This window comes from Phoenix dactylifera, unplaced genomic scaffold (assembly GCF_009389715.1).
Source record: "Phoenix dactylifera cultivar Barhee BC4 unplaced genomic scaffold, palm_55x_up_171113_PBpolish2nd_filt_p 001081F, whole genome shotgun sequence".
Lineage (NCBI taxonomy): Eukaryota > Viridiplantae > Streptophyta > Magnoliopsida > Arecales > Arecaceae > Phoenix > Phoenix dactylifera.
Window position 1 is genome coordinate 92043 of NW_024068428.1, and position 24017 is coordinate 116059.

The window sequence follows — 24017 nt, forward strand, 5'->3', positions numbered from 1 at the left end:
CCCCTTCTTTTCCCGCGAACCAAACAAGCCCTAAGGTGATAAAAAACTAGGGAAGGAAGAAACATTAAAGGCCACAAGTTCTTGGTGTGATATATTTCCTTCCAAGACTACTTTTATGTTTCAACTGAGAGAGACACAGAAAAAGAGAGAGGCCATGTAGTCTATCCTACCTGTGTCCCAAATTTGGGTCCACTTAGCAGCACTGCTGCTGTACTCTTATCATCTATTTTCCTATAAAACTTTGTTTTTCAAGTCTTTTTGGTTTGGTAGGTAGATGCAGTTCTCCAACTTGTATACAACTTGCTCATGTCCACCCAGCTCAGTTAATGCAACTTCTTAAATATAAGGGCATGGCTTGGATATTTTGAGATATTTGAATATCTAAGAAATGGTAAAGTAGAATATTCGAGTCCAGATATTTCACACAAGCCACTCAGTAAAGGTTTATTCCATGCTATTTCCCAATTGCAAGATGCCCAGGGTTATCCTTACGAAATGCCTAGGCCTCTGACTCTCCATCTGACCATGTTTGATTTAGCTCAGATAGGAACCTTCTTTTCCTGTCAAAGTCTTCCACTAGAGACCACAATCTCTCTCTCTCTCTCTCTCTCTCTCTGTGTGTGTGTGTGTGTGTGTGTGTGTGTGGAAACTTAAAGATGAAGGTGAGATGTGATTTCTTGAGTGATGGTGGTCATTCCCATCCCAAATTGTTGTTGGTATGACTGGAGGCATCTATCTAACAGGAGAAAAAAGGCATCCACTTTGTACCATGGCCAATTGGCTACATTTTTCTCTATTTTACACCCTTCTGAGAACAATGCCATTGGTATCCAACATTTATCCCCACCCAAACTCCTTATGGGACCACAAGGGTATTCTTAGGTACACATCAACTCAAATCTGCAGATCATGTCCCCCATCAGGCCAAGATCTCAATATGCATCAAGGCGAGATGAATGCCCTAAGATCGATTTGAAGAACATTTAGAATAGTGTCCCTAAGAGGCACTAGGGCATATTTTTAGTGAAAAATACTAGAGCTAGTGATGCCTTCTACTAAAAGTGGGAATCTACCAATCTAAAGAACAAAAGAATATAATTATGGCTCATGAGCCATGTTATGCCGCACCAAAAGTTGAGATTTGGCCCACTTGAATCGATGTTCATAACTTCAAGAGCAGAATGTAATTAGCAACAAATGGAGTTCATTAAAAATGGCACATTAATTGATTACTCAAAAGATCTTTGACTAGCCAAGGATAGATCCAAGAGCAGGAAGGATCGTGTATTTGTAGGACAATTACCCAGGGTCCTATGGATCACAGCATCACTGTGGAGCTGGAAAGCCTGATCTCTGTAAAAGGTTTGTACAATGAGGCAATGAAAGATGAAAGGAACATGCAATTCATGCAATAATCACAGGCAATCTTACATGCTGTCAAAAACTTGAATTTTCAACAACTGGATGATTATTGATGTGTTGATGCAGTAGATGTTTGATGGCCAGTGCCGAGGAGAATCACAATGACAGTCACGTCGTCGTGATATTCTCTTCTCATACCAGCAGGGATGTCCATCAACTCTTCAAGACTCAACCCTGAAGCCAACCAGATGCAGGGATTAGGATATTTACACAGAGTCATGTGCAAAGCTCAATCAACTTTATGAGAAGTTTAAGAACAGCCCAAGCTTGAGCAGAATCTAATGAAAATATATCAGGTACTCAGAAATCAAATTGTCGTTTTGGTTAAATACACCAAAAGTAGGTGTTGACAGCCAGAAAACATGCAAATATTAGTGGTGAATCCCCACAATCATTTATCACTGGATGTACTACAGAACTGGCTCAAGCTTAAGCAGAACTTCATGATATTATATTAGGTACTCAGAATCAAACTGTCGAAGATTGTCATTTTTCTTAGATCCACTGAAAGTTGGTGCTGATAGCCAGAAAACACACATTCTCTATTTAAAATTATTAATGGTGAATCACCACAATCATTTATCACTGAATGTAATTTGGATTTGTGTTCAACTAAAGACCAACACAAAAGGACAAGTACGTCACAAACCCAACCAATAATTGCAGACCATGGGAAGCATTCGTACTCGAAAAAAGCTGTGCATCCTGGATTACATTGAATGATCCATGCATGTTGTTGTAACTTGCAAGCAAAAAGACAATAGAGTAGGATAAATAACATGACAGTTCATCAAGATGAAAACCAAGGCAACATGAACAGGAAACAACTGATTATTTTTATTTATGAAATGATTGTGATATCATAAAGGCTTCTAAAACAAGAACAGACAATGCTAAAGGTTACAGGATCCATCTTCATCTTCCCAAACGAAAAGCTACCAACCAACTACCATGTTAAACATTGTCATTTTGATTACAGAAGACTTTAGTAGTTAGTCCAAACCACAAACTATAACTCAAGTGACTAAAACTAGTTCACCCAAATCCAATAACTACCAAAATCCGACCTAACATTTTCTCATTAGTCTAAACTTTCTAAACCACATCCATCCAAACACAAATCCATAAACATAACCACAATGTGAAGCTCAATTAACTAAATGTTTCCTTTCCCCAAGCTAAATCTAAATTTTACTTGGCTAGCAAAGACCAAGCTCCTCTGCAACCAACTAGCCAAGGCAATAAATCTCAAACTATGAAACCATGCCTGAATAGCCAATCCTATCTATTATCCAACTAGATGAGCCCAGCCTAATACAATTCCATTATGGAAAGCCCAAAAAAGAACCTCCTCCTTGGCCTGAGAAGTGCAATTTAATTAGGCACCTTAAAGCCACTTTATAGCTACTCTATGCAAGTCATTCTATCACCAACCTAGAAGCCAACCCATATGCCACACATTCAATTGCCTACTCAACTAATCATATTTCTATGTCTATAAATACTTCTATTCTCATGTTGGCGGAGCTAAGAAGAAAATAAGTGAATCTTTTCACAAGAAACATCGTTCTTAAGCAACCCTAAATATTTTTCCTTCATCTTCAATAGTTCAAAGCCTTGGACATTTGCAATTGACAACTAAACCCAAAAGCCATATCCACCTTCCTTCCACATCCAGACTCCACATCCAGACCCACCCTTAGCCTTTTTTAAAACCATATTTAGTTTTTGTTTTTCTGAGCAGTGATGGTAATTTGCCAACTCCAGGATTCGAACCCCTGGACCTCCCTCCAAAGGCGAGTCCTTAGGAGAGGAGTCCCACCAGCTGAGCTAGCTAAACAGCTGTTGGCAAAACCATATTTGTTATTTATCCCCAATTATGGACCAAAATACTATCTCCTCCTGAATCACTAAACTATGTATGATTCAAACTTCTAATTAACTCTCAAGAAATGCAATAATCCTTTGTTATACAAGCAGTGCAACTCAAAAATTACATTTATACTTTTTCATGATATCTAGTTTTCATAAGAATCACTAATTTAGGTCCAATGCTCTAAAGTTAAGAACAGAGAATTCTGAGGTGCAGGTATAGAATTTAGAAATAAACAGAATCAAGGAGGCACTTTTAGCCTAAACTTATATAATGACGCAGAGCTAAAACAAAAAAGTAATGTCAAGAAAGCATAATTTCATAGAAAAGCATAATGAAAGTTGTCTACCTAAACACAAAGGAGTTAAATTATTAAAGCATAGGATATGATTATACCTGCCCTTTTAGCTGCTCGTGACATAAGTTGCTCCACTAGAAATTTTGCCGGATTGCTTGATGGTGAGGTGATAATAAAAGAGCGTACAATCTTTACAACTTCCTCATTACTAAAGAAGTCAAACAGTCCATCACTTGCAACCAGAACAAATTGATCATCTTTTGAAATTCTATGAATGTTGAGTGACGGCTGCGTTGAAATATATGGTGGACTCAAAAGGTTTGGAACTTGAAGAATGCCCATTAAAGCATCATTCAATTTCTTCTGCAAATATTAGGAAAATATAAAATTCTGGTTAAAAAGGTTGAATGTATTTTCTTTTAAAAAAGAACATGAGAGAAAAAAAGTATAATTTTTTAGTTAATGTTTTACCTTTTTCAAATAACCTACTCCAAATGCACGAGTTAGCTTGAGTTTCCCTTTCACCTTTCCATGTGAAATTATCTTTGGATCATCAGGGTGATCAGACAAAAGCCTCATTCTCTCTGCCTCATTATCAACCGAGTGACAATCAGTAAGCTGAATTGCTTCCAAATTTTCAGCATTGATGCCTTTTGTTTTCGCCAATATGGCTCGGCTATCACCTAAGTTAAGTGAATATAAATCCTGCCCATGGATAAGCACAACCAAAACACAAGATCCTATAGACACCAAATCAGGTCGGTCATCCATTTCCTGTTCAACCATATACAAGAAATCACTTTCTGCTTGTGCAAGAGCTTGTTCAAGACAACTAATGACACAATTTTTGAACACATCAGATGAGCCTTCCTCCTTTTGCACCATGGCAACACCCATGTCATTGATGCTGCTAGCTTCCAAAGACATATTTTCATGAAAACTATGGTCTTCTATAAGATATGGGAGGGGACCATCTGGACAAAAGTCATCTGGCATCATAATATTGCTAGTCATCATTTTTGAGTTTAATGTGTTCAAATATAACCTAATATTTTCATATAAAGTTCCAGCTAAAAAATCAGCTGCATCTCGCCCATTAAAACCATCATAAATTGCACAGAAAAGCCATCCATTTTCTTCAGAACAAACTGCTTGGACTCTATCTTCCCCAGCAGCCCCACCAGCTATTTCCACTTCCATAGCATTAAGAAAGCCTTCACTATTGGAAGGAGCACTCATAGATTTCAGCATGCTTGCATCCCAATCCGAACAATCACTTTGAGAAGATATGCACCCACTTAAATTCGATGTATTACTTTGCATAGAAGATGATAAAATATCCAAACTAGACAGTGATGGTGAAGAAGGTACTCTTTGGAATGTCTTTGGAGAATCCAAACTGGGTAATATCCCTGTTCCAATCAAACCATTGCAAATATTTGTGTTTGCTAAAGTGAAATTTGCACTTAGAGCAGCTCCTGAGAAGCAAAAAAATGAACTTTTGCACATTTGAACCTTCTCATTGTCATCACATGCAGTTCCTTTTCTACCCAAACATTGGTAGCCAAAACTAACATTAAATTTCCCATCAGATTTGCTTACCATAATTTACAACTGAACCTATCAACAAATTCTTTGGAAGTGCTTTTAGCTGGAAAAAGAATTTAGATTACGTATTAGATTGAGAACAATATCTATCAGACAATAAATCGGGTAAAGAATCAGGAAAAAGAACTATTTACAATGACCATTTTATAGAAAAGAGATGTATTAGTCATATGATTTTTTGCCCTTCATAAGTATTCTTGATAGTTAGAAGAGCACAACAGATAAAAACTTAACTCCAAGACAGTTACCATAACAGATACAATAACTCCAAAGCATATACAAACTTATGCAATTGAAAAATTAGTAAATATACCAGTATGAAGCTTTCCATAAGTTAACTATTCAGATGGTTGGCAATAGTTAGCAACTTTCACAAGACAGCCTCGAAACCTTCGTACATAATTAAGAAAAAGTAGATATTTTCAAGTAATTTAATACGCTCCCACGCCCATGAGAATTTTAAGATGACGAATAGATTACTATGATATGCTGAGCACATCGAATTTCCTTTTAAGTATTAAAATCATACACATTGAAATTTTTCCATAGAATATATGGCAATTTAGTTACTTAATAATAGTGCCACATAAATATTGCTGAAAACATGTAGTAATTTACCATACTATCTGCTGCTATACATCGATACTGAAATAGAAGCTTGGAAATAAAAAATGCACTAGGTTAATTTATAAACTCACTGGTATTTGGTTACTGTGTTCCCCCTCACAATTGTGGTTCTAGAGTTCTAAAATGCAGCATGTGACAACTAAGGAAATATGCAGACAACTTGCCACATCGAGTGTTTAATATCTGTCCAATCTGTGTTATTCTTGGAAAAAGTCTACATGTCATTCTCTATGCACATACCGCAGATAGCTCTACTGTGTAAACTTGGCTAAGATACATGAAATTTATGGATATTGTCTGATCTATCATTTACAGCTCACATATGGAGTTTAATTTTTGTCTCTTACTTCATGTTCATGTGATCCAAATTTCTATCCTATTTACATGTGAAGTGGCAACAAAACCTTACTTGGCTTTTGCTTTTTACCTCTCCACTCTCTTGTACTTCAAGACGAGAGGACTGTCGACCACACCAGGATGTATTGCACAACATATAAAGTATGAATATGCATATTTCAATACTTGGCTTTCACAAACAATATTAAAACGTTTGCATTAAACCGAAACATAAAGTTGCACATGGTCTCCTCAAATTAATATTGCATTAAATTATTAAAAAAAATAAATATAAATGAATCCGTCATGCTGTAGTATTTTTTGCATTTAGCAAATAAAATATTTTCAAAATAACCAACTGAACTTCAAAGTATAGAAGCCTCTATTATAAGATCTGAACACCAATATCAAAAACATCTTTGCATTAAAAAAAAAAAATCACTCAAAAACTAATGATGCATAATTGCAGTAACTAATGATGCGTAATTGCAGTAACTAATGTTGAGACACATGTTATCAAATGTTTGTTCATGTCCTGTTGCTTATAACCCCATAAGCTTTGATTCGGTTGTATAAATCTGTTAGTTTGGTTCTGCATATAAGCTTCCTACAGTAACAGAAAAAACTCAAGTTATCATTATTTCCTAATGCCATCACATGTGGTCTGTAGTGGCGTTCACTTGCATTCCAAAGCTCTTGTTTTGTAACTCCACCTGCCTATTTATGATGAACATGAACCTGCTGAACTCTTGCAGTTAAAAATTCAAAACATAGGGTACTTCTACCTCGTCTTAATTTTATCACAGAACTGGCAGTTGAGACAACTGCTCTCCTAAGAAGGATGTCAGATGTTTTCCTATAAAGAAGCTAAGGAAAGCCTCAAGATTCAACACCCCCTCCACCTGCCCCCGCCCCCAACTTTGTGGTTTTTTTTGTTTGTTTTTTAATTCCATTATACCAATATTATTGAGTGAGAATTCTGACATATGTTTCTACAGTAGTGGAACAGTGGAACCTTTCTTGGCTATTGAAATTCAAAATCCACAAAAAGTTCCATGCCTCTGATTCATAAGAGGCAACAAAAAAGAAAAGAAGTTTTAACAATTGATAAAATCAGCATTAAAGTCTTCTGATTAAGGGATTCATCAAGTATAGTGAAATAGAACATTCAAATCCCAAATGAATCCCAGCAATAAACATGAGATAGAGTTTAAAAGTGAGGGGGAGGAAGGGAAACAAGGTGATTGGAAAACAACTGACTAGAATAATTCAATTGTTATTATCTTGGTCAAGACCAGGGCCTTCCACACCTTTAATGCTCAAGCAGTTTCGGTGTTTTATTAGAATCCGAGTATTTACCATCGACCCACTACAACCATAACCATCTAGCCTCTCCCAAATATTAGGTTAAGATTTATGGATACTTATTCAGTAAGCATTTCTATTTTGGTTTACTTCTATTTCATATCCTTTTTCATAACCTCCATTAATGTAACCTAGGGTCTTCCCTTCCTTGTTTTACATCCTTTAACACAATCCTCCCCTTTCGGAGCACCCTCAGATATTTGTTTACGTGCCCATACTATTTTAGTTAATTTTTACCATCACTCTGTTCTTAATTTTTGCAACTCTTACCATTACTTTGATATGCACAACACGACCTATACCAGTCCCAAACCCAAATGAAAAAAGTCGAGGGCTGACATAAGCGGATTCAAATTCAGTATTGTACCAAAATTGCAGTGTTTGAACATTTTGTGTCGAAAATCGACATAAAAAAGAAGAAGAAGCAGATCTAAGGTTGTCTGCATCTCCCAAACCTTATGAAGACCTAAGCTTTTGGCCATTGTACAGGATGAGTCCTAAGCCTTTGCATCTCTCCCTCATAATTTTAGGTGGACTAAAGGATTTTCACATCCATATCCTCCAAATAAACATTTCTAAATCAAAGCCATAGATAATCACAAAAAGTTAATTTAAAAGAAGAAGAAGAAGAAGAATAAATGAAGGGAGATGAGTCTCTTCCATCAAATATTAGTAGTAGTAGCGCAATAAATCCAGAGAATCTTCAAAACAAACTATAATAGTAGCCTGGTAAATAAAGTAAAAGAAGGACAATATAGAAATTTTGAATTGCTGATGAAGCACGAATCAAACATTCCAAAAAGAGGAGAACGAGAACTCGATGGTGCCAAAAGTAGCGTCGAAGAGAGATTAAAAAAAAAAAAAAAAAAGCAGTACCAGAAGAACTTGAACTAGACTTGGTGTGAGCACTCTGCTCTTGATTCTCCCCGGCTTTGTTCGATTTCAGAAGGGAGGAGAGAAACGGATGGGAAGGCGAGAGAGGAGACGAAGTTGTGGCTTCTCGCAGCCTGTGCGGACTCCAAGCGGTGAAATTGGCGGGCGTGGTTGGCCTCTTCTCTGCGGACTCCCTAGAGAAACAAAACTAGGTCACGTAAGGCAACTAGGACACGTGCAATGCGCATGATAGAAAGCTTGATTTATTTATTTTTTTCTGTACTTTTTAGAATTGGTTAATCTATTTTTAATTTGGGCTGGTGCAGTCATACTGTTTCTCTTTCTTTGCACAACTATGCCGAGAAATTTGCATTATAGTAAGAATGGCATTGTTTCTCTTTCTTGATAAGAATGATATTTTCTACTATTTATCTTAGTGGTGATACCCACTATTTGGCAACTAAAGATCTCGGATTTGAATTGGGAAAGGTATATCCCTAAAAATCAGGATTTAGATAATTATAGTGCAGATATATCTCTGTTTATATCTTAAAAAGATGCTAAAAAAATATTAGGATTATATTCCCAACATAAAAGTTTTATGTATATATTTGAAAGAAAACTCTATACCATCATATTATTTTTCTTATGCTAATTAATATATTGCTATATGAGTTGTAAAATTGTAGTTTGGATACCACATTAAGATAATATGTTGCAAATAGATGATTTTGCTTGTGTGTGCATGTGTATAAATTTTGTCTTTTTAAAATAGATCTAAACAACATCCGCATGTTGGAGGTATTGATTTTATAGCATCTAAGTTTGATAGGTACGAGCATTTTATGTGGATGGGTGTCTTGGGTGCTCTATCTATTTATTCATTAAGAAGTTCCTCTTGGAGATCTATGCTCAAATGCATGGTAAAAGTAGTAAATGATTTAGAAATGGCTCTCCATAAGTCAACTTGATGTGCTTTATAGCAACCTTATATCTTTTGCTAGCTTTTGAGTTTAATACATAGAAATGAAAGATGCTGAAGAAATATGGATGCTTGTATGATTTTCTTAACTAAGACGATGAGCTTGATATTCACTTAGCTCCGAGGCCAATTGTTCTCATATGCAATGTTGTTCATAGCTACCATAGTCCTAGGTGATTGAGACTTGATTTGGCTCGCCAATGGTATGTCGAGCTACCATATTCACCATTATGGTTGGTTTGGCTTGACATGAAACATAGGTTGCAGAACACTTGCAAAAATATCATTTGACATTATCTCTTGATCAAGCTTGTGCAGATAAATGTTCGCAAGCATAGGTGAAAGAGGACTTCAAGTCTCTCATGTAATAGCATCTCAATGTGAGTCTTTAGAATCCTCTAGCGTAGGATAAGAAGCCAAAGTCCATGACGTTTTAAATCTTGTGCACATGAAATGGGATGGGACATATTTGTCTCTTTTTTAGTAGAGGGGTCATCAAGTGACATGGATTCTTGTCTTTATTTGGGTTCAAGATTTCTTCTCCCACGACCGCTAGCATAACTGTGAACGCAAAAATCAAGCGGTGTCAAAAAATACAGTGGATTTGAGAATAGAAATTGCAAAGATATAGGATAATATTCAAATTTAGACCCTCCCACCTTTTTTGATTGAGTCCCATTTTTTAATCGCGACCCGTTTAAGGTGATCAGGAATCTCCCTCTCAGTTTTCCCTTTCTTTTTGTCCTTATATTTGCCCCATTAACTTTGTTGGACCAAATATAAGACTACAAGAATAGATCCCTAAAGTAGACATTGCTTAAGGGATACAAAATCTGGCTTGAGGTTCTCATTCTAAATTTTTTTAGAAAACAGAGAGATGAGGAAGAACATATGCATGACCAAACTTGATGAGTGCCATCTACCCTCAGATATAATGAGAACTTGCCAATCAAAGTATTAATCATGTCTCAACACGCCACCATATAAATTAAGTAGCCTATAATCAACTTCAGATGTCATCATGACTACCATTTTTTTTTTCTCTCTGTATAAATGTTATCATTATTATGAGGTGAAAAGAAGCAACACGTTGAGCACCTTTTGCCCTAGGAATTCTCTTGAAAATGATGCTAAAGGATAAGATCAGACTCTTTCTCCTTCACTGCTCTGTAGAAACCCCCCGAGTGGCTTTTTTATACACAAATATTGAAGAGAAACAAAGTCTGATAGAGGTAAAGGTCCCACATTCCCAAGATATTTCGGACATTAAAAATCACAATTTTAGGCAAATTTTGACATCCGAAATATATTAGGGTTTTGCGTCAGCTATTTGGGGTGCACCTTGTGGAGAGAGTCCGCTCTTTGCCGGTTCTAAGGTGTGCAGGTCCAGATATCCGAGTTTGAAGTATCTCGAATAAGACTGGTGTCAGAGTGGGAGATCTCTCCCACCTCTTTCAGCGGAAGTATGAGCCAGGACCGAACTGTGCTTGGATCTGATGCTTTGGTCTTCATTCGAGGGTAGCACTGTTCTTATAAAAGATAGTCTGGGATCGCCTACCGACGAAAACAGTGCTTAGTGGATGTGGTTTGAGGATTCCCTTAGTATGCGAGATGTGCGGTGTTGACGAGACGGTGGACCATGTGATGTTTTAGTGCACATAGGCGAGAATGACATGGCGGGTGGCAGGATTCCTGTGGGGGGCTTGGAGCCAGCAGGACCAGTTCTTACTGACCATCTGCCAATAGTCAAGTACGCCACTATTACGCCAAGAGGCTGTCAGAGCGACCTACACAGCCTACTAGATTTGGCTGGCAAGAAATGCTCGAACTTTTGGCAAGTACAGAATGTCGCCGAGGCTCGTGGTAGATAGAACCCAAGCGCAGGTAGCGAAAATTAGTCATATCTCATCGTTAGAAGGGCTTTTGATAGCTCGGGATATCTAGAATTTTTATTCTGCTCGAATAGTACCCCGTACGGTGTTCTTCATCTGGGAGCCTCCACCTCCGAGTTTTCTCAAGGTCAATTTTGATGGATACGTCGCCGACAGAGGTATAAGGGAAGGCGCAAGTTTTGTTATCAGGGACCCGGACGCCAAGGTGGTAGCAGCAGACAACTGTCAGCTATTCGACATTTCTGTGCCTGGTGCGGAGCTGAGGGCTGTCTAGGCAGCCCTTCGACACGCTCGGCTTGAGTTACGAGCCAGTTTAGCCATCCTGAAGGATGACTCAACCACGGTTATCAGTTGGATTCAGGAAGATCCAAAAGGTGCTGGCGGCAACCATTCGTTCCTTCGTGACATATGGGCAATGACGAGGAATGGAGGAGCCTTCCATGCCAAGCATGTATTTCGCGAAGCCAATGGAGCTGCAGATTGGGTGACCGCCTATGTAGCCAGCCATGCAAGTGGACCGAGTGGTACCCTATAGGTTGGGGATAGGAAGTTGGCCCGGGCACTCCGAGATATTCTGTTTTCCGATTTTATTGAGTGTATTCATACTCGTCAAGTGTGAATTACCCATCCTAGCAATATATATATATATATATATATATATATATATATATATATATTAGGGTTATTATATGACAACCCTCATGGAGAGTGTGCAAAACAGGAATCCACAAACAATAATTATCTAGTATGCTGCAGAAGAGAGATTCTCTAGAAAAAGATAATCATGCATCGATTAATCAAAAGGGAAACAAGACAATTAAAAGTCGAAACATAGACCGCAGTCATCAATAGCTTCTGATATAATCTGTGTGTGTTTTTACTCTTTATTTCTTTTGTCATTTCTCACAATGGAAACAGCAATCCAATGACAAGGATTACATTCATTTCTTCAACTCGGACCCTTCTGATGTACTACAGAATGCTCCCAAAATTGCCAGCATCTAGCTCGGCAAAGATGGACAAATTTAAGGTTTGAGTTGGCCTGCATGTTGTTATTCTATTCTCCCCATGGGGTACGATTCATGCCATAGAGTATACTGATGATAAATGATCAGGGACTGATGTTATAAAATACTTTAGTGAATCCTTTCTTCGTCCGGATTTGCATAACCTGAAAAAAGGTACGAGGGCCAAATGAATGTTCCATGTTAAAATGCCAAATAAAATGCAGAAACCAAGTTTTACTATGAACATCTGATATGTTGTACTATTTCATGTTGCAGGCTGTTACCATGATGGCCATATCCAAAGGAAAGTGCATAAGGTAGTAATTTTAAGGCCAAGAATAAGCAATGGACGGCGCACAAAGTCATGTAATGCATGCTTGACTCTTCTCATGCTTAAAAGGCTTGCCTTCGATTAAAAGTCAATTCAGGCAAGTCCTTGGAATGCCTTCTAGCATCTCTGTCATCGATTGACAAGGCACATGTTTACCCAAGGAGATCCTCCAATTTCCAACTTTTTCATCAACACTTTAGGTCTCAGGCAGCAGTAGAGCCAGGGTTTTCCAATATAAGGGCTAACAATATATGGAATTAATTATATATGTCCTAACTATGCTTCATGATGTTATTCCGTAGCAATTACCTGGTTACCATATTTTCTTAAAGAAGCATTATTCAATGGAAAAATAGAGGGTTCTGATGACAATACCAAATGTATCTCTTTAAAATTTTTCATGCATGCATTGCTAGTATGTAATGAATCAGAGTGTGGCTTTGCCTGGATGTGCAGAATGGCAGCACCTTGGTTCTCATTGCCTGTCCTTAACGAGTGCGTACAGGAGAAATTTTTTTGCTCTTGGTTCAATTCAGGATATTGTTTGTGTATCAAGATATGGATTATATTTGGAAAGGACTCCTACCAAAGTTCTGGTGTTGCCTAAAAGGGATATTTCTGATGAGAGAAATTAGTTACAAGTATACACAAAAAAATTCTAGTTACATCTGGTTGTGGTGTGGGGGTCCATGGCCCACCTTACAAGTCTACACAGCTGGACTGTTAGGTACAAGCTAGAAAGCAAACAAATAGGAAAAAAAGGGAGAGAAGTCGAAAGCAAATATCGTAAAATGACCTTACATGGCGTAATCCTCAAGCATCATTGTTACCATTTATAAGCAGCTGATTAGTTTTTTTTTTTTTTTGAATATTTTTGTTACTTGGAGACTGGGTTCACAATCTAAACATGTTTCACAAGATTCAAGTGTAATAAAAGATATTGGGTTCGAATAGGTAAAGAAATCTGCTGCACCACTATTATTGGTCCCTTAAAGATATCAGAAGACCATTTAGATTAAGAGTTTGGCTAGACTCAGATTTTTTCTGAGATAAGCATGTCCTATATAGCTGTAGCATATCTAGTGGCATCTGAGAGGGACCAAAGAAATTATTAAATCTCTTAGGAGATTGCAGAATAACTAAATATCATACATGCATGCGCCAATTTTCCAATCAATATTCTGAACATGCCCAGAAGCGAACATTAATTATGAGTTGATGAAGTAATCGAGTGCAAGTAGTTTTGCAGCCTCCGATAGGGATGTACATGGGTTTGGTTGGTTCAAGTTAGAAGCTAACTGCAACTAACAATAATCCTCATTAATCCTCAATTTTCAGAACTGAAATCTCAAGGTCCGAACTCAAACAGCACAACCCAGCCAAGATCAGGTTGGTTTCAATTGATTCTCCAGCCACCCAGATATTCAAATTAGTAAACTTCAGCACATAAACTATTGTTTTTATTCAAGAAAATTTATTAAGCATACATAAAGCGGCATCTATTCAAAGGTATCTTACAACCACAAAATCCAAAATGTCTATAAATCTAATTATAACATGTTACAACTACAATGAAAAGAAACCAATATTTATTCCAGAAAAACAATATTTAACATAAACCATGAATCTATGAGATATACTGTAGATATAGTGTATGATATAAGCACTAAAATAAACCTAATGGGACATAAATCTGTTCAGCAAAAATACAATTCATCAAGAAAACAAAACTATCATGATGTTCAGCAGCAGCAGCAGCAAATAAAACCCCACAAAGACAACAAAAAATTGAAATTTCTGCGACCCCTGCTTTAAAAGGAGATGAAGATGAAGACATACAGATAGCAAGATGATGAAGAAGCTGATGAAAATTTCTGCGACCCTGCTTTAAAAGGAGATGAAGATGAAGACATACAGATAGCAAGATGATGAATATTATGATGAAGAAGAAGATGATGATGATGCTGTTGTTGTTTTGTAGCATCATGGACTACAACAAGGTGAGAGCAAGCTTTGAGGGGTGGAAGCTGGCAAGAAGGGCACGGTTCAGGCCTCAGGGCTTGATCTTTGTGAAAAGATTCAAGGTAAGAGAGAGAGCTGTGGGCTTAGCACTGCAGGTTATAGGGACAAATGGTGAATAGATGGTCGTGGAAGTGGATATGTTAAAAAGACTAGAGGACAGAGGAAGGAGGGATTATGGATTCAGCATTGTGAGAGTGAGGTAATGAGCCATGGAGTTGAGGAGGATCCATCAGCTGCGGGTGATGCTTGAGGCCGTGGGTGATGAGGTCATTCAGCAATTGGATGGAAGTTTGAGCCTTTGAGGTTAGATTGTGAAGAGTTGATGTCGGGGCCAATGAAAATAGGGTTCGTGTTTCAGAGTGTGAGGAAAGGGAAGCTTGAAAGGTGGAGTTTGTCTCTCTCTCTCTCTCTTTCGCCATCTCTATATCTCTCTCGATATTCAAAATTGAACACATCACTAAGATGGTCGGTCCCGCCATGGGAGGTGGCATAAATATCTGAGGAGTGGGGGAGTGTCGGTCAAGGGGTGCCTCAGGCTTCGGCTCGATATATATGCATAAAACATAATATAAACACAAACAAAAAACAAAGCACATCCACCTTATCACCAAAAAAAAGAAAAAGCATGCACCCACTTGGGGGGAAAGAAATAAACATGAAAAGGAATGCAGCTTATTGTTATAATATTATATTAATAATGCTCAAATCAGATGTGGAGGTTCAGTTGCAAGTAATTAAGCCATTATTACCTTCAAGCTCCTAATATTTGCAATATCAGCCACATGAGTCCCTCCACAAGGGCATCCAGGGTGGTCACCAAACTTCACAATCCGTGGAGTGCTACCCTGAATGATTTCATGATCATTAGATTAACAGTTGCATGAAAAAAATGGGTATTGCAATCTTAACAAAATCATAAAGGTAAGTTCAACTCATAACTAGTCATTTTAAAGCTTTTCCGCAGTTTTATCTTTTAATCACGATGTGCAACTTATTAACCACAATTTTCATTCTAAGTGCCAAGCTTCTTATGGTTTAAATACATGTCATTTGATAATAGACACACAACAGGGGGAAGAAAGGGAAATAAGAAAGAAGCAAGAAAGTTGTTCGCTTAACTCTTTTCACTTCGCAATTTGCTACATTCACTTCCAATCAGATTTTTTTAAAAAAAAATCTCAATGGATCACTGCCAACTATTTCTCATAATACATCCAGTCCAAATTGAATATAAGAATACTCCATTAACAGAGAAGTATTGCACCTTCCCTGTCTCAAACTATGATAAGTATATACAAATTATGTATCCATTTAGACGGCATATCTTGCCTAAGAAAGTAACATCTTTAAAATTCCATATTTTGTTTGTTGTGCATAATAGTAAAGTTAAGTGGGTGTCGGTACCAGGAAATCCTGCTGAAAGAATACGAGATACTGTGCCTTTGATGGAAGCTTCAACTTCTAATACTTATTTTCCTCTAACAACACATCACAACGCTAACTCATGCCCCACGAAAAGTCTTCCACCAATGCCATCTAACTTTCCAGTGGGATCTAAGCTGGAACTTATCACACCGATTAAGTCTCTCTTGATATCCACATCTAAAGTACATAATTACATGGCCTATGTTACTTCATAATCATAAACTGATTCTTTGCATCAATGTTTAGAAAGGTGGAGGCATAAGGTCAGGCATTTTGATTCTCAACGAGGCTTAGGTCTAAAGCTTAAGTTGTGAGGCACAAGCTTTATGGATTTTTCTTCAAATAAAATATATATAGAAAATAAAAAAGAGGATAATTAGAGTAAAGGTTACAAGTAGTGTATAACCAAACAAGAATCTAACATTTGGCTCTATTACACCTTGTAGTTTGTGCATAAATTTGTAGTTGCACAATAGCATTCAATAATAGCTAATTTTTGCATTTTAAAGAATTCATAAGTACAGCCAAAATAGATATAAAAAGATTTTAAGTCTCATGAGATTGGGGTGTCTGATTTCTTCGTGGAAAAGGATGCCCTGCCGTCCTGCCCTATCCCAACAACCATTATTGTTGAGTGTCAAGTAGGTACTCTCTCTATCCCTTCTTCTTTCCTTTCTTTCTTTGTTTCTTTTCTTTCCTTTCTTCTTTCCTTCCTTCCTTTCTTTTCTTTTTCTTCTTCTTTCTTCCCTTCTTCCTTCTTTCCTTCCGTTTTTCCTTTCTTTTTCTTCTTCTTTCGTTCCTTTCTTTTTTTTTTCCTTCTCTTTTTTTTTTCTTCATTTCTTTCTTCTTGTTTCTTCTTCTTTTCCTGCATGGATTGGTTTTGGAGTCCCACACCTATTTTCTCACAAGAATGGGACTGGATGGATGGGACAACCCCCATCCCACCGCGATTTAAAACAGTGGATATAGGAACATCTGCTTCCTTCTATTATAGTGGAAATAATTAAATCTTAGTGTCTATGCCTTATTGCCTCCCATGGGAGGCCTAAGATGAAGCACAAGGTGCATGCCTCACATAAGCCTCCATACATGACGGGCCTGTATCAGTTTCAGACAACCTCACCTATGAGCCTCAAGCAACTTTTTGGCAAGCCACATCTTGATGCATGAGGCAAGCCGAACCTTAAGGTATTTTAAGGTATTGTGATGATGATATCAGATTTTCATAACAACCAATTCTTGATAAAATGTTTTAAGAGTAACAGATATCATCTTTGAGAATAGTAATACTAAAAACACAGACTATGGAAAAAGTGTCAGACATACCTTAGAAATATAACTAGGGAGATCACCACCACACCATTTAGAAGCCTCTTCATATGGTAAAACAGAAGCCTTCACCTGAGGGAATATTCATCATAAAATAAAGTGATGAAGAGAACATGGCTACAGACAGAAGGCAATGTTACAAAACCAGCAATTACTTTCATGATCTGATGCCCACCTTCACACCAGAAGAAATTAACGCATTTGCTTCTACTTCCAACTCCCTCTGTTTAGTCTGCAATTGATCTTTCGGGATTATGCCCTTATACTCAACAAACTGCCTGATAAAGTGAAAGAATTAATAATATTTAATCCAGTTCGCAAGATCCTCGTTACAGAAGCAAAGATGTCAGTCCTAAAATGTAACAAGTTTGTGGAATGAGTACATATTCAAAAAACTATAAAAATGATAAGATAAGAAGAGACAACTATATTTGCTTCTTGATGTTGTATGCCACTTTCATGGCAGACAAAAAATAATTAAATAAGAGCGGCAGGTGATACTTGCTCAGAAAACGTGATCAAAGACGACATACATGCATGAAGAATGAAATGGCTTCCAGTGGTTGATTTAGGTCCCAACTAATATTGAGTTATAACAAGTATATATTCTGAGCAGCATGGAATACAATGCATGCACAAGTTCAACCTGTCATGGGGTGCTGTACAGATGTACTAGAAGAAATGCTGACAGAGGATAACATAGGATCACATTGAACCATAACAGATTTATCTGGAGTCACATGATCAGACGCTAACATAGTGAACGGCAGAAATCCGTGAAAATATTTTGTATTAAAAGAAGCAATGGCAATGAACTGGGATGGCCTCAATCATATTAGGCAACAGATCATTCTAGGCACAACTCCAGGGACAAATAGTGTGCACTGTGCAGTGAGCATGACAATTTCCAGGACCATTCAGAGTTTTGCAAGCCATGCAAGTCACTGAGACATTGTAGCAGAGCAATGTAGAAGAAATTTTGTTGATTGCAGCAGCTTTAAAATCTTTCAGCTATAATATGGCAGGTACTGGAGCAAATATTATAACAAATAGAGTGCACCACAACAGCAGCTATTTTGGATGATACAGTTATGGACTAGCATGAAAGCTTTTAGCTCCCATAAGAAACTAGAAGAATGGATGAAACTTTAAATCTTAATTTTAGAAAAACAAGGCTCTCCATTGATGTCAAATTAAGAGAATTTTGAGAATTTTGCAAGTTGAATCTGGCAGCCAGAACAACGTACAATTACACAAGACAAACTGAAAGAATAAAATCTATGAAATCTCAACTATCTTCCAAGCAACAATACCAAAACTAAAATGTACCAGACATCAATATTTTATAATAGACAAATCTATATAGATCCACCTTGATGATGACATTGATAAATAGACAATAAACTCAGAGTCATGGCCTTATCAAAAGGAAATTAAAGAAAGAAACAAATGATAAATAGGGTCCAAAACTGCTCCCACATCATACCCATCAGGAAAATGATAACCTTTCCCAGGCTCGAGATGAGATAAGCCTAACTTGCGCATGCATATATCCAACAAATGCCCTGCTGAATGAAGTCTGCAACATAAATAAATAACAAGTTAAGGCAAAAACCCTTGTATCAAAAAGCTTAGGTGCAGTAACAGTCATACAAAGTAAAATTGGGCAGGTAAAATGCACATGATAGCCCCTATCCAGCTCCATCTGTATACAGAGTTATGAGACAAACAAAGGAGGTGATTCTCAGAAAAATGTGTGCATGAGAGAGAGTGAGAGAGTGAGAGGCAGCAGGCGCACAAGGCTTTCACTATCTAGTTTATGAATGGATAAGATAAAATCCAGGAGCTTCTCTCTTGATAGTGATGCATGCACTTCATTTTCTATTAGATACACATTCACTGTAGTTATCTCCTTACATGGTTGTAATAATGCCATTGTAGCCATATAACAGCCATGAAATTAAACAGTTACACTTACAACTTACAAGCCATTATACCATTATAACAGATTGCGACTCAGTAAATGGCAATTATTAGTTGCAATGGCAAACAACAGGTTATAACAGAAAAATGAGGACCTTATGAATATCATGTAACCATACAGTATTATTTTGTAAATAAATAATAATACTACGACAATAATATAAGAATAAATCAAATTATTGAAATAGCGAAAGTGTTAATTATGGCTGTTATGACCATTATATAACACCATTATAGCAACAAACAAGCCAATATGGGCATTTCTATAGACCGTCATATAAGTTTATAATATAATGGCATTATCCCAATATTGTTATAACCAAGGTTAGACGAACCAACCAAACCGACGTATCGATGAAGACCGGTACCAGTTCCGAACCGGTTCTGAAAAAAAAATGCGCGGACGCGCGCGCCCGCGTTATGCTAATGCCACTCTGCCACATTAAAAGTGGCCAAGCGGGGCAGCGCGTGGGCTCGGTGCCCGCACGGCGAGCCTGTGCGGGGAATCGTGCGCACGCGGTTCCCCGCGCATCGACCGCGATTCCCACCGTGTGAAACACGCGCGGGCACGAGTCGGGGACGCATTTCCCCACTCGCGCCTGCGTCCCCACGTTGGCGCGCTCCCCGCGGCCTCTCTCTCTCTCTCTTTTTTCTTTTCTTTTTCTTCCTCCTCCTCTTCTTCTTTCCGAGCTCCTCCTCTCTTCTTCCCTCTCTCCTCCTCTCTTTTCCTCTCTTTCCCCCTTCTCCTGCGAGCAAAGGAGCTCTTCTTCCCCGCGAGGTGCTCGGGAGGAAGAAAGAGGCCCGGTAGCGCGAGAGGTATTCTTCCCCTCTCTCCTCCTCTCTTCTCCTCTCTTCTTCCCCCCTTCTTTCCCGCGAGTACCGGTACCGATCGAACCGCACCGGTACAAGCCCGAACCGGTGTGGTTCGACCGGTACCGGGCTTGTATCGGTGCGAACCGCATCGGTACGGGATTGGAACCGAATTCCACCGCTGTACCGTACCGGTGGAGGCTACTACTAGTACAGTACAGGCTGAATCGATCAGTTCCAACCGGTTCAGCAGACCTTGGTTATAACAAATGTTATACAATTATGATTTTCATTATGTGAAATTACGCTCCAGGCAGAATTTAAGAGAGATAAAAAAGTGAAGAGATTGCATCTGACAAAATCAGAGTGCTTTAATTCATTTCCTCTCACAGCAAACTTTGGCATCATGACATGGCACGAAGATGTACTATGACAGTATTGGAACTTGTGGGTAAGCACAGGAACTTTCTGAAATGAGCTTCATGACACAGTGCATTGCATAGTGATCTCAGCTATGAATCCAACTTCAAATAAGAGAAGACGATGTTTATTCACAGTATGGGATTAAATATTTAATATAATAAAGGTAGCAACATTTTGATCAAGATATCAAATATATCATTGTAGAAGTAATTGAATGATACAGTAAATGGTCATCCACAGAATGGATTTCAGTTCGCCATCTCCTATCCTTTCAGCTGAGGCTGATACTATAAAGTTTTCACTAGAATAAATTATAAGATATCGAATATATAATTGAAGAAGTAATTGGATGATACAGTAAATGGTCATCCACGATTTCAGTTCGCGATCTCCTATCCTTTCAGCTGAGGCTGATACTATAAATTTTTGACTAGAATAAATTAAATTACTTTGGACATTGAATACATAAACTCCTAACTTTGAGAGAACTCAGTTTCAGAATAACTTATTGCAATTTTCTGAGAAATCTATACCTGGAATTGAGGTCACGCCTTTCTGCATCAACATACAAGTTGACTTCTTGTCCCTCTTTGAGTTTGGATTCCCATCCCTCTTGCACATCTTTGAAAAATCCATAATGGAAAACCTAACAAAGTGTATCATCATTAATGCAAAATAACATCCACATAACTGAAATATGAAACCTTCCATCTGAAAGGGATCAGAGCAGACCATGAAACCAAATCAGACCATGAAACCAAATTCAGGTGAAGAAATGAATGGCATCTTCAATTCTTGCATTAGATTATGAAAGTTTAATTAGGTAATGATATCAGACTTGCTTGCTCCATTAATTAAGGAATTTATTTAGTTTTAGGTTATTGATAATGATGTCCCGTTCACTTATTAATTAACTCTTTCAGCTGTTCTTGGTTAATCAATATACCTTGACAAGGAACTTATTGAATGTCTCGCAAGCAATTCAATTTAACTATTCATGGTTTAATTTCATTTCACTGGGCATGCGAAACACAGCATCATGGTTGATCCTTATTTCTTTTACAGAAGCAGTAAGAGCAACATCTTAAAGGAACACACAAGCCTGGTTGTTGATACCCTCCAAATCAGAAAATATGGAAACACCTTTCCTATAGTAGAGTAGGTGCATTAGAGAAAAATCTTTCAGACCAATAATCTACAAGTTACCGAAGCTGATAAACAAGGAGCATAAGCCTGATTACTAAGATTATAGTCAGTACTGAAGCTTTTTTCACCTCTACTACCTTTAATTATAATTACAGTCATAACTAACAACAAAAAATGGTCTTCATGATAGACTATCCCTTCTCACTTGTTAATAACTTCTCGAACTCAACAATTTGATGATGATATAAAAATATCCATTTCAAGATCCTCATTTGAGCTCATATGGAAATAAATAATCAAATTTACATCATATATTATATGAACACAAAAGCGCAGAAAAGACCCCAAATTGCAAGTGAAGAAGAATACAAGATGGGGAGTTCCGGAAATCAAGAATTCTCACCAATCCATCTTTCAATCTCACGTCCTCTACCATGAACTTGAAATCGGAGCTACGGTTCGTGAAGAATCCCGTGTCGGCCGGCTGCCCACCGCCCTGGGGGTAGAAAATAGTGGCATCCAAGATCACCGCACGGCGGGCGTCCTCTTCCTTCCAATTCCCAAATCAGGTTGTCAGCGGCAAAGAATCGAAACAATTAAGGCTTACAAAAAGGTTTTTAGAAGCGAGACCTGGAGGCAGGATAGAAAAATGGCGGTGGATTCAAGAGTCCGCATGTCATCGAAGTAGGCAAGCTTCGTCGGGCTTAACATCATCGCCATCCGCTGCAAGAATCTCTCCGGTGCTTCTATTTCCCGGACAAATTTTTCCGGACGGTAGTCTCAACCGCCGCCGCTCGGACCCGAACACCGCGCCGAGGAGATTACCGTCCGGTACAATTTGTCCGGGAAAAAAGAAAAGAGGGAAGAGAGTGCTACGACCTGGAGATTGGAGACAGAAGGCCGTCAGATCTTGATCAGTTGATGACCATCAGATCTTAGCCGTCCAAATGTTAGAGGCCGGTGATACTGTCAGTGCTTTTTCACCAGAAAAGTCAGACATGAAGGTCGTCAATTGCGCTAAGCAACCAAGCGCTCTCTCTTTTGGAAAAAGCATGCTTGCTTAAATTAATTTGGATTGGGATCCATCTCGAGCCGACTTATGCTCAAAAGACAAATTGACCAATAAAAACTCACCACCTAATTATAGATTAACCATTGAAAGCTTGCCATATAGCATATCCAAAGGATACATAGAGGGTCTTCTGCATCTCAAAATATCTTCATAGACATGGGTCATATCACTAGCTATTTCTTAACAAACATGGTATCCAAGCAAATTCCGCTATCGAGAAATGTGGGAAAAATTTACATGCGAGATATGCAGCTTGTTGCCTTATGAACTAGCGTCTCTCTCAAACTACTTAGCGATAGGTTTTGGCCCTCACTTATATATATTGCGTTCTCGGGGGTCTTCTAGGTAAGTTTGTTCTCATTTGACTCTTGTGTTGCCTTTCCACTCCTCTCAGACTTCCTCTTGTTTCTTGACAATCATGTCTGACTTAGGCATTAAAGGGTCCTCCACTAGATGCACTTTAGTGGGTGAACTTCTTTACATTTGTTGTTTTAGGTCTAATGTTGGATGTTGTCCAAAGTAGTTCCTTCGCCATTCAACTTCACCAAAGTATTGCCGTAGAGGCATGCAATAATCCTACCTGATCTTTTCGATTCAAATGGCAAACGAGCCAGAAACTCTAGTGACTACTACCAACTCAGCACCTCGGTCAGACCAGTTTCCGGTGATAACAGATTGGTGCTAGAGGAAGGGTCTGAACCTTCGACTTTATGGGAAACAAGGATACATCTCACTTTCTATTTTTGCCTGATTTGAGTACTTTCAACAACGATCTCACTAGTCGGTATCCCACTATGACCATCAATGAAGATGCTCTCAAGCAAAATAGATCGGGCGAGCCATTTAATGGCTTTGAGGAAGCAATACCTCCATCCTACAAGCCTACAGGGCCACTATAGGTCGAGCAAGCTATTTAACGGCTTCGAGGATGTAACATCCTTGTCCTGCAAGTCTATATAGCTGCTACAGGTTGGGGAGGCCATTTAATGGCCCCAAAGAGGCAACACCTCCGTCCTGAATCTGCCCACATGCCAAAGACTTGGCAAGCTAAGCGACCTCTCTAGAATGGGATGGTCCAGGTGGAGGAATTGGACTTGCATTGATGATCTGGCGAGCTAACCAACCTCTTTAGGTCGAGACAGCCTGATGGAGATGGCAACCTCTAAGCGACTATAAAGCTGATTGGATCCGTC

At 38.3% G+C, this 24017-nt stretch overlaps 2 protein-coding genes across 3 annotated transcripts; both read right to left on the reverse strand.

Annotated features, from left to right (window-relative positions):
• Positions 1 to 1140: 1140 nt before the first annotated feature.
• Positions 1141 to 8597, reverse strand: LOC103718620 (probable protein phosphatase 2C 40). 2 transcript variants are annotated; one of them, XM_008807531.4, is made up of 5 exons: positions 8406 to 8597; positions 4065 to 5244; positions 3692 to 3956; positions 1432 to 1596; positions 1141 to 1353 (listed from the first exon to the last, which is right to left on the reverse strand). In XM_008807531.4, the coding sequence occupies exons 2-4, from the start codon at positions 5196 to 5198 to the stop codon at positions 1469 to 1471; spliced, it is 1527 nt and encodes a 508-aa protein (XP_008805753.2). In that variant the 5' UTR covers positions 5199 to 5244; positions 8406 to 8597; the 3' UTR covers positions 1141 to 1353; positions 1432 to 1468. The 2 variants fall into 2 exon arrangements, with proteins under 2 accessions (XP_008805753.2, XP_026664885.2); XM_026809084.2 differs by having other exon boundaries at positions 1151 to 1596; positions 4065 to 5005; positions 5196 to 5244; positions 8406 to 8596.
• Positions 8598 to 12048: 3451 nt separating this feature from the next.
• On the reverse strand, positions 12049 to 22579 carry LOC120107921 (alanine--tRNA ligase 1-like). The gene is made up of 8 exons (XM_039121445.1): positions 22383 to 22579; positions 22156 to 22302; positions 21140 to 21252; positions 18877 to 18969; positions 17566 to 17668; positions 17388 to 17462; positions 15386 to 15481; positions 12049 to 12447 (listed from the first exon to the last, which is right to left on the reverse strand). Exons 1-8 carry the CDS (start codon positions 22470 to 22472, stop codon positions 12388 to 12390), a joined length of 777 nt encoding a protein of 258 aa, XP_038977373.1. The 5' UTR covers positions 22473 to 22579; the 3' UTR covers positions 12049 to 12387.
• Between the last annotated feature and the right edge of the window lie 1438 nt (positions 22580 to 24017).

Excerpts from the sequence above, each read along its gene's own strand:
- LOC103718620 (XM_008807531.4), bottom strand. The coding sequence starts at position 5,198 with ATGGTAAGCAAATCTGATGGGAAATTTAATGTTAGTTTTGGCTACCAA. Across the intron at positions 3,957-4,064 it reads GAGTAGGTTATTTGAAAAAG|AAGAAATTGAATGATGCTTT; the intron begins GTAAAACATTAA and ends TAATATTTGCAG. Across the intron at positions 1,597-3,691 it reads ACGAGCAGCTAAAAGGGCAG|GGTTGAGTCTTGAAGAGTTG; the intron begins GTATAATCATAT and ends GGTTGGCTTCAG.
- LOC120107921 (XM_039121445.1), bottom strand. The coding sequence starts at position 22,472 with ATGGCGATGATGTTAAGCCCGACGAAGCTTGCCTACTTCGATGACATG. Across the intron at positions 18,970-21,139 it reads AGGCGTGACCTCAATTCCAG|ACTTCATTCAGCAGGGCATT; the intron begins GTATAGATTTCT and ends TTTATGTTGCAG. Across the intron at positions 12,448-15,385 it reads CAAATATTAGGAGCTTGAAG|GTTATGCAAATCCGGACGAA; the intron begins GTAATAATGGCT and ends ACCTTTTTTCAG.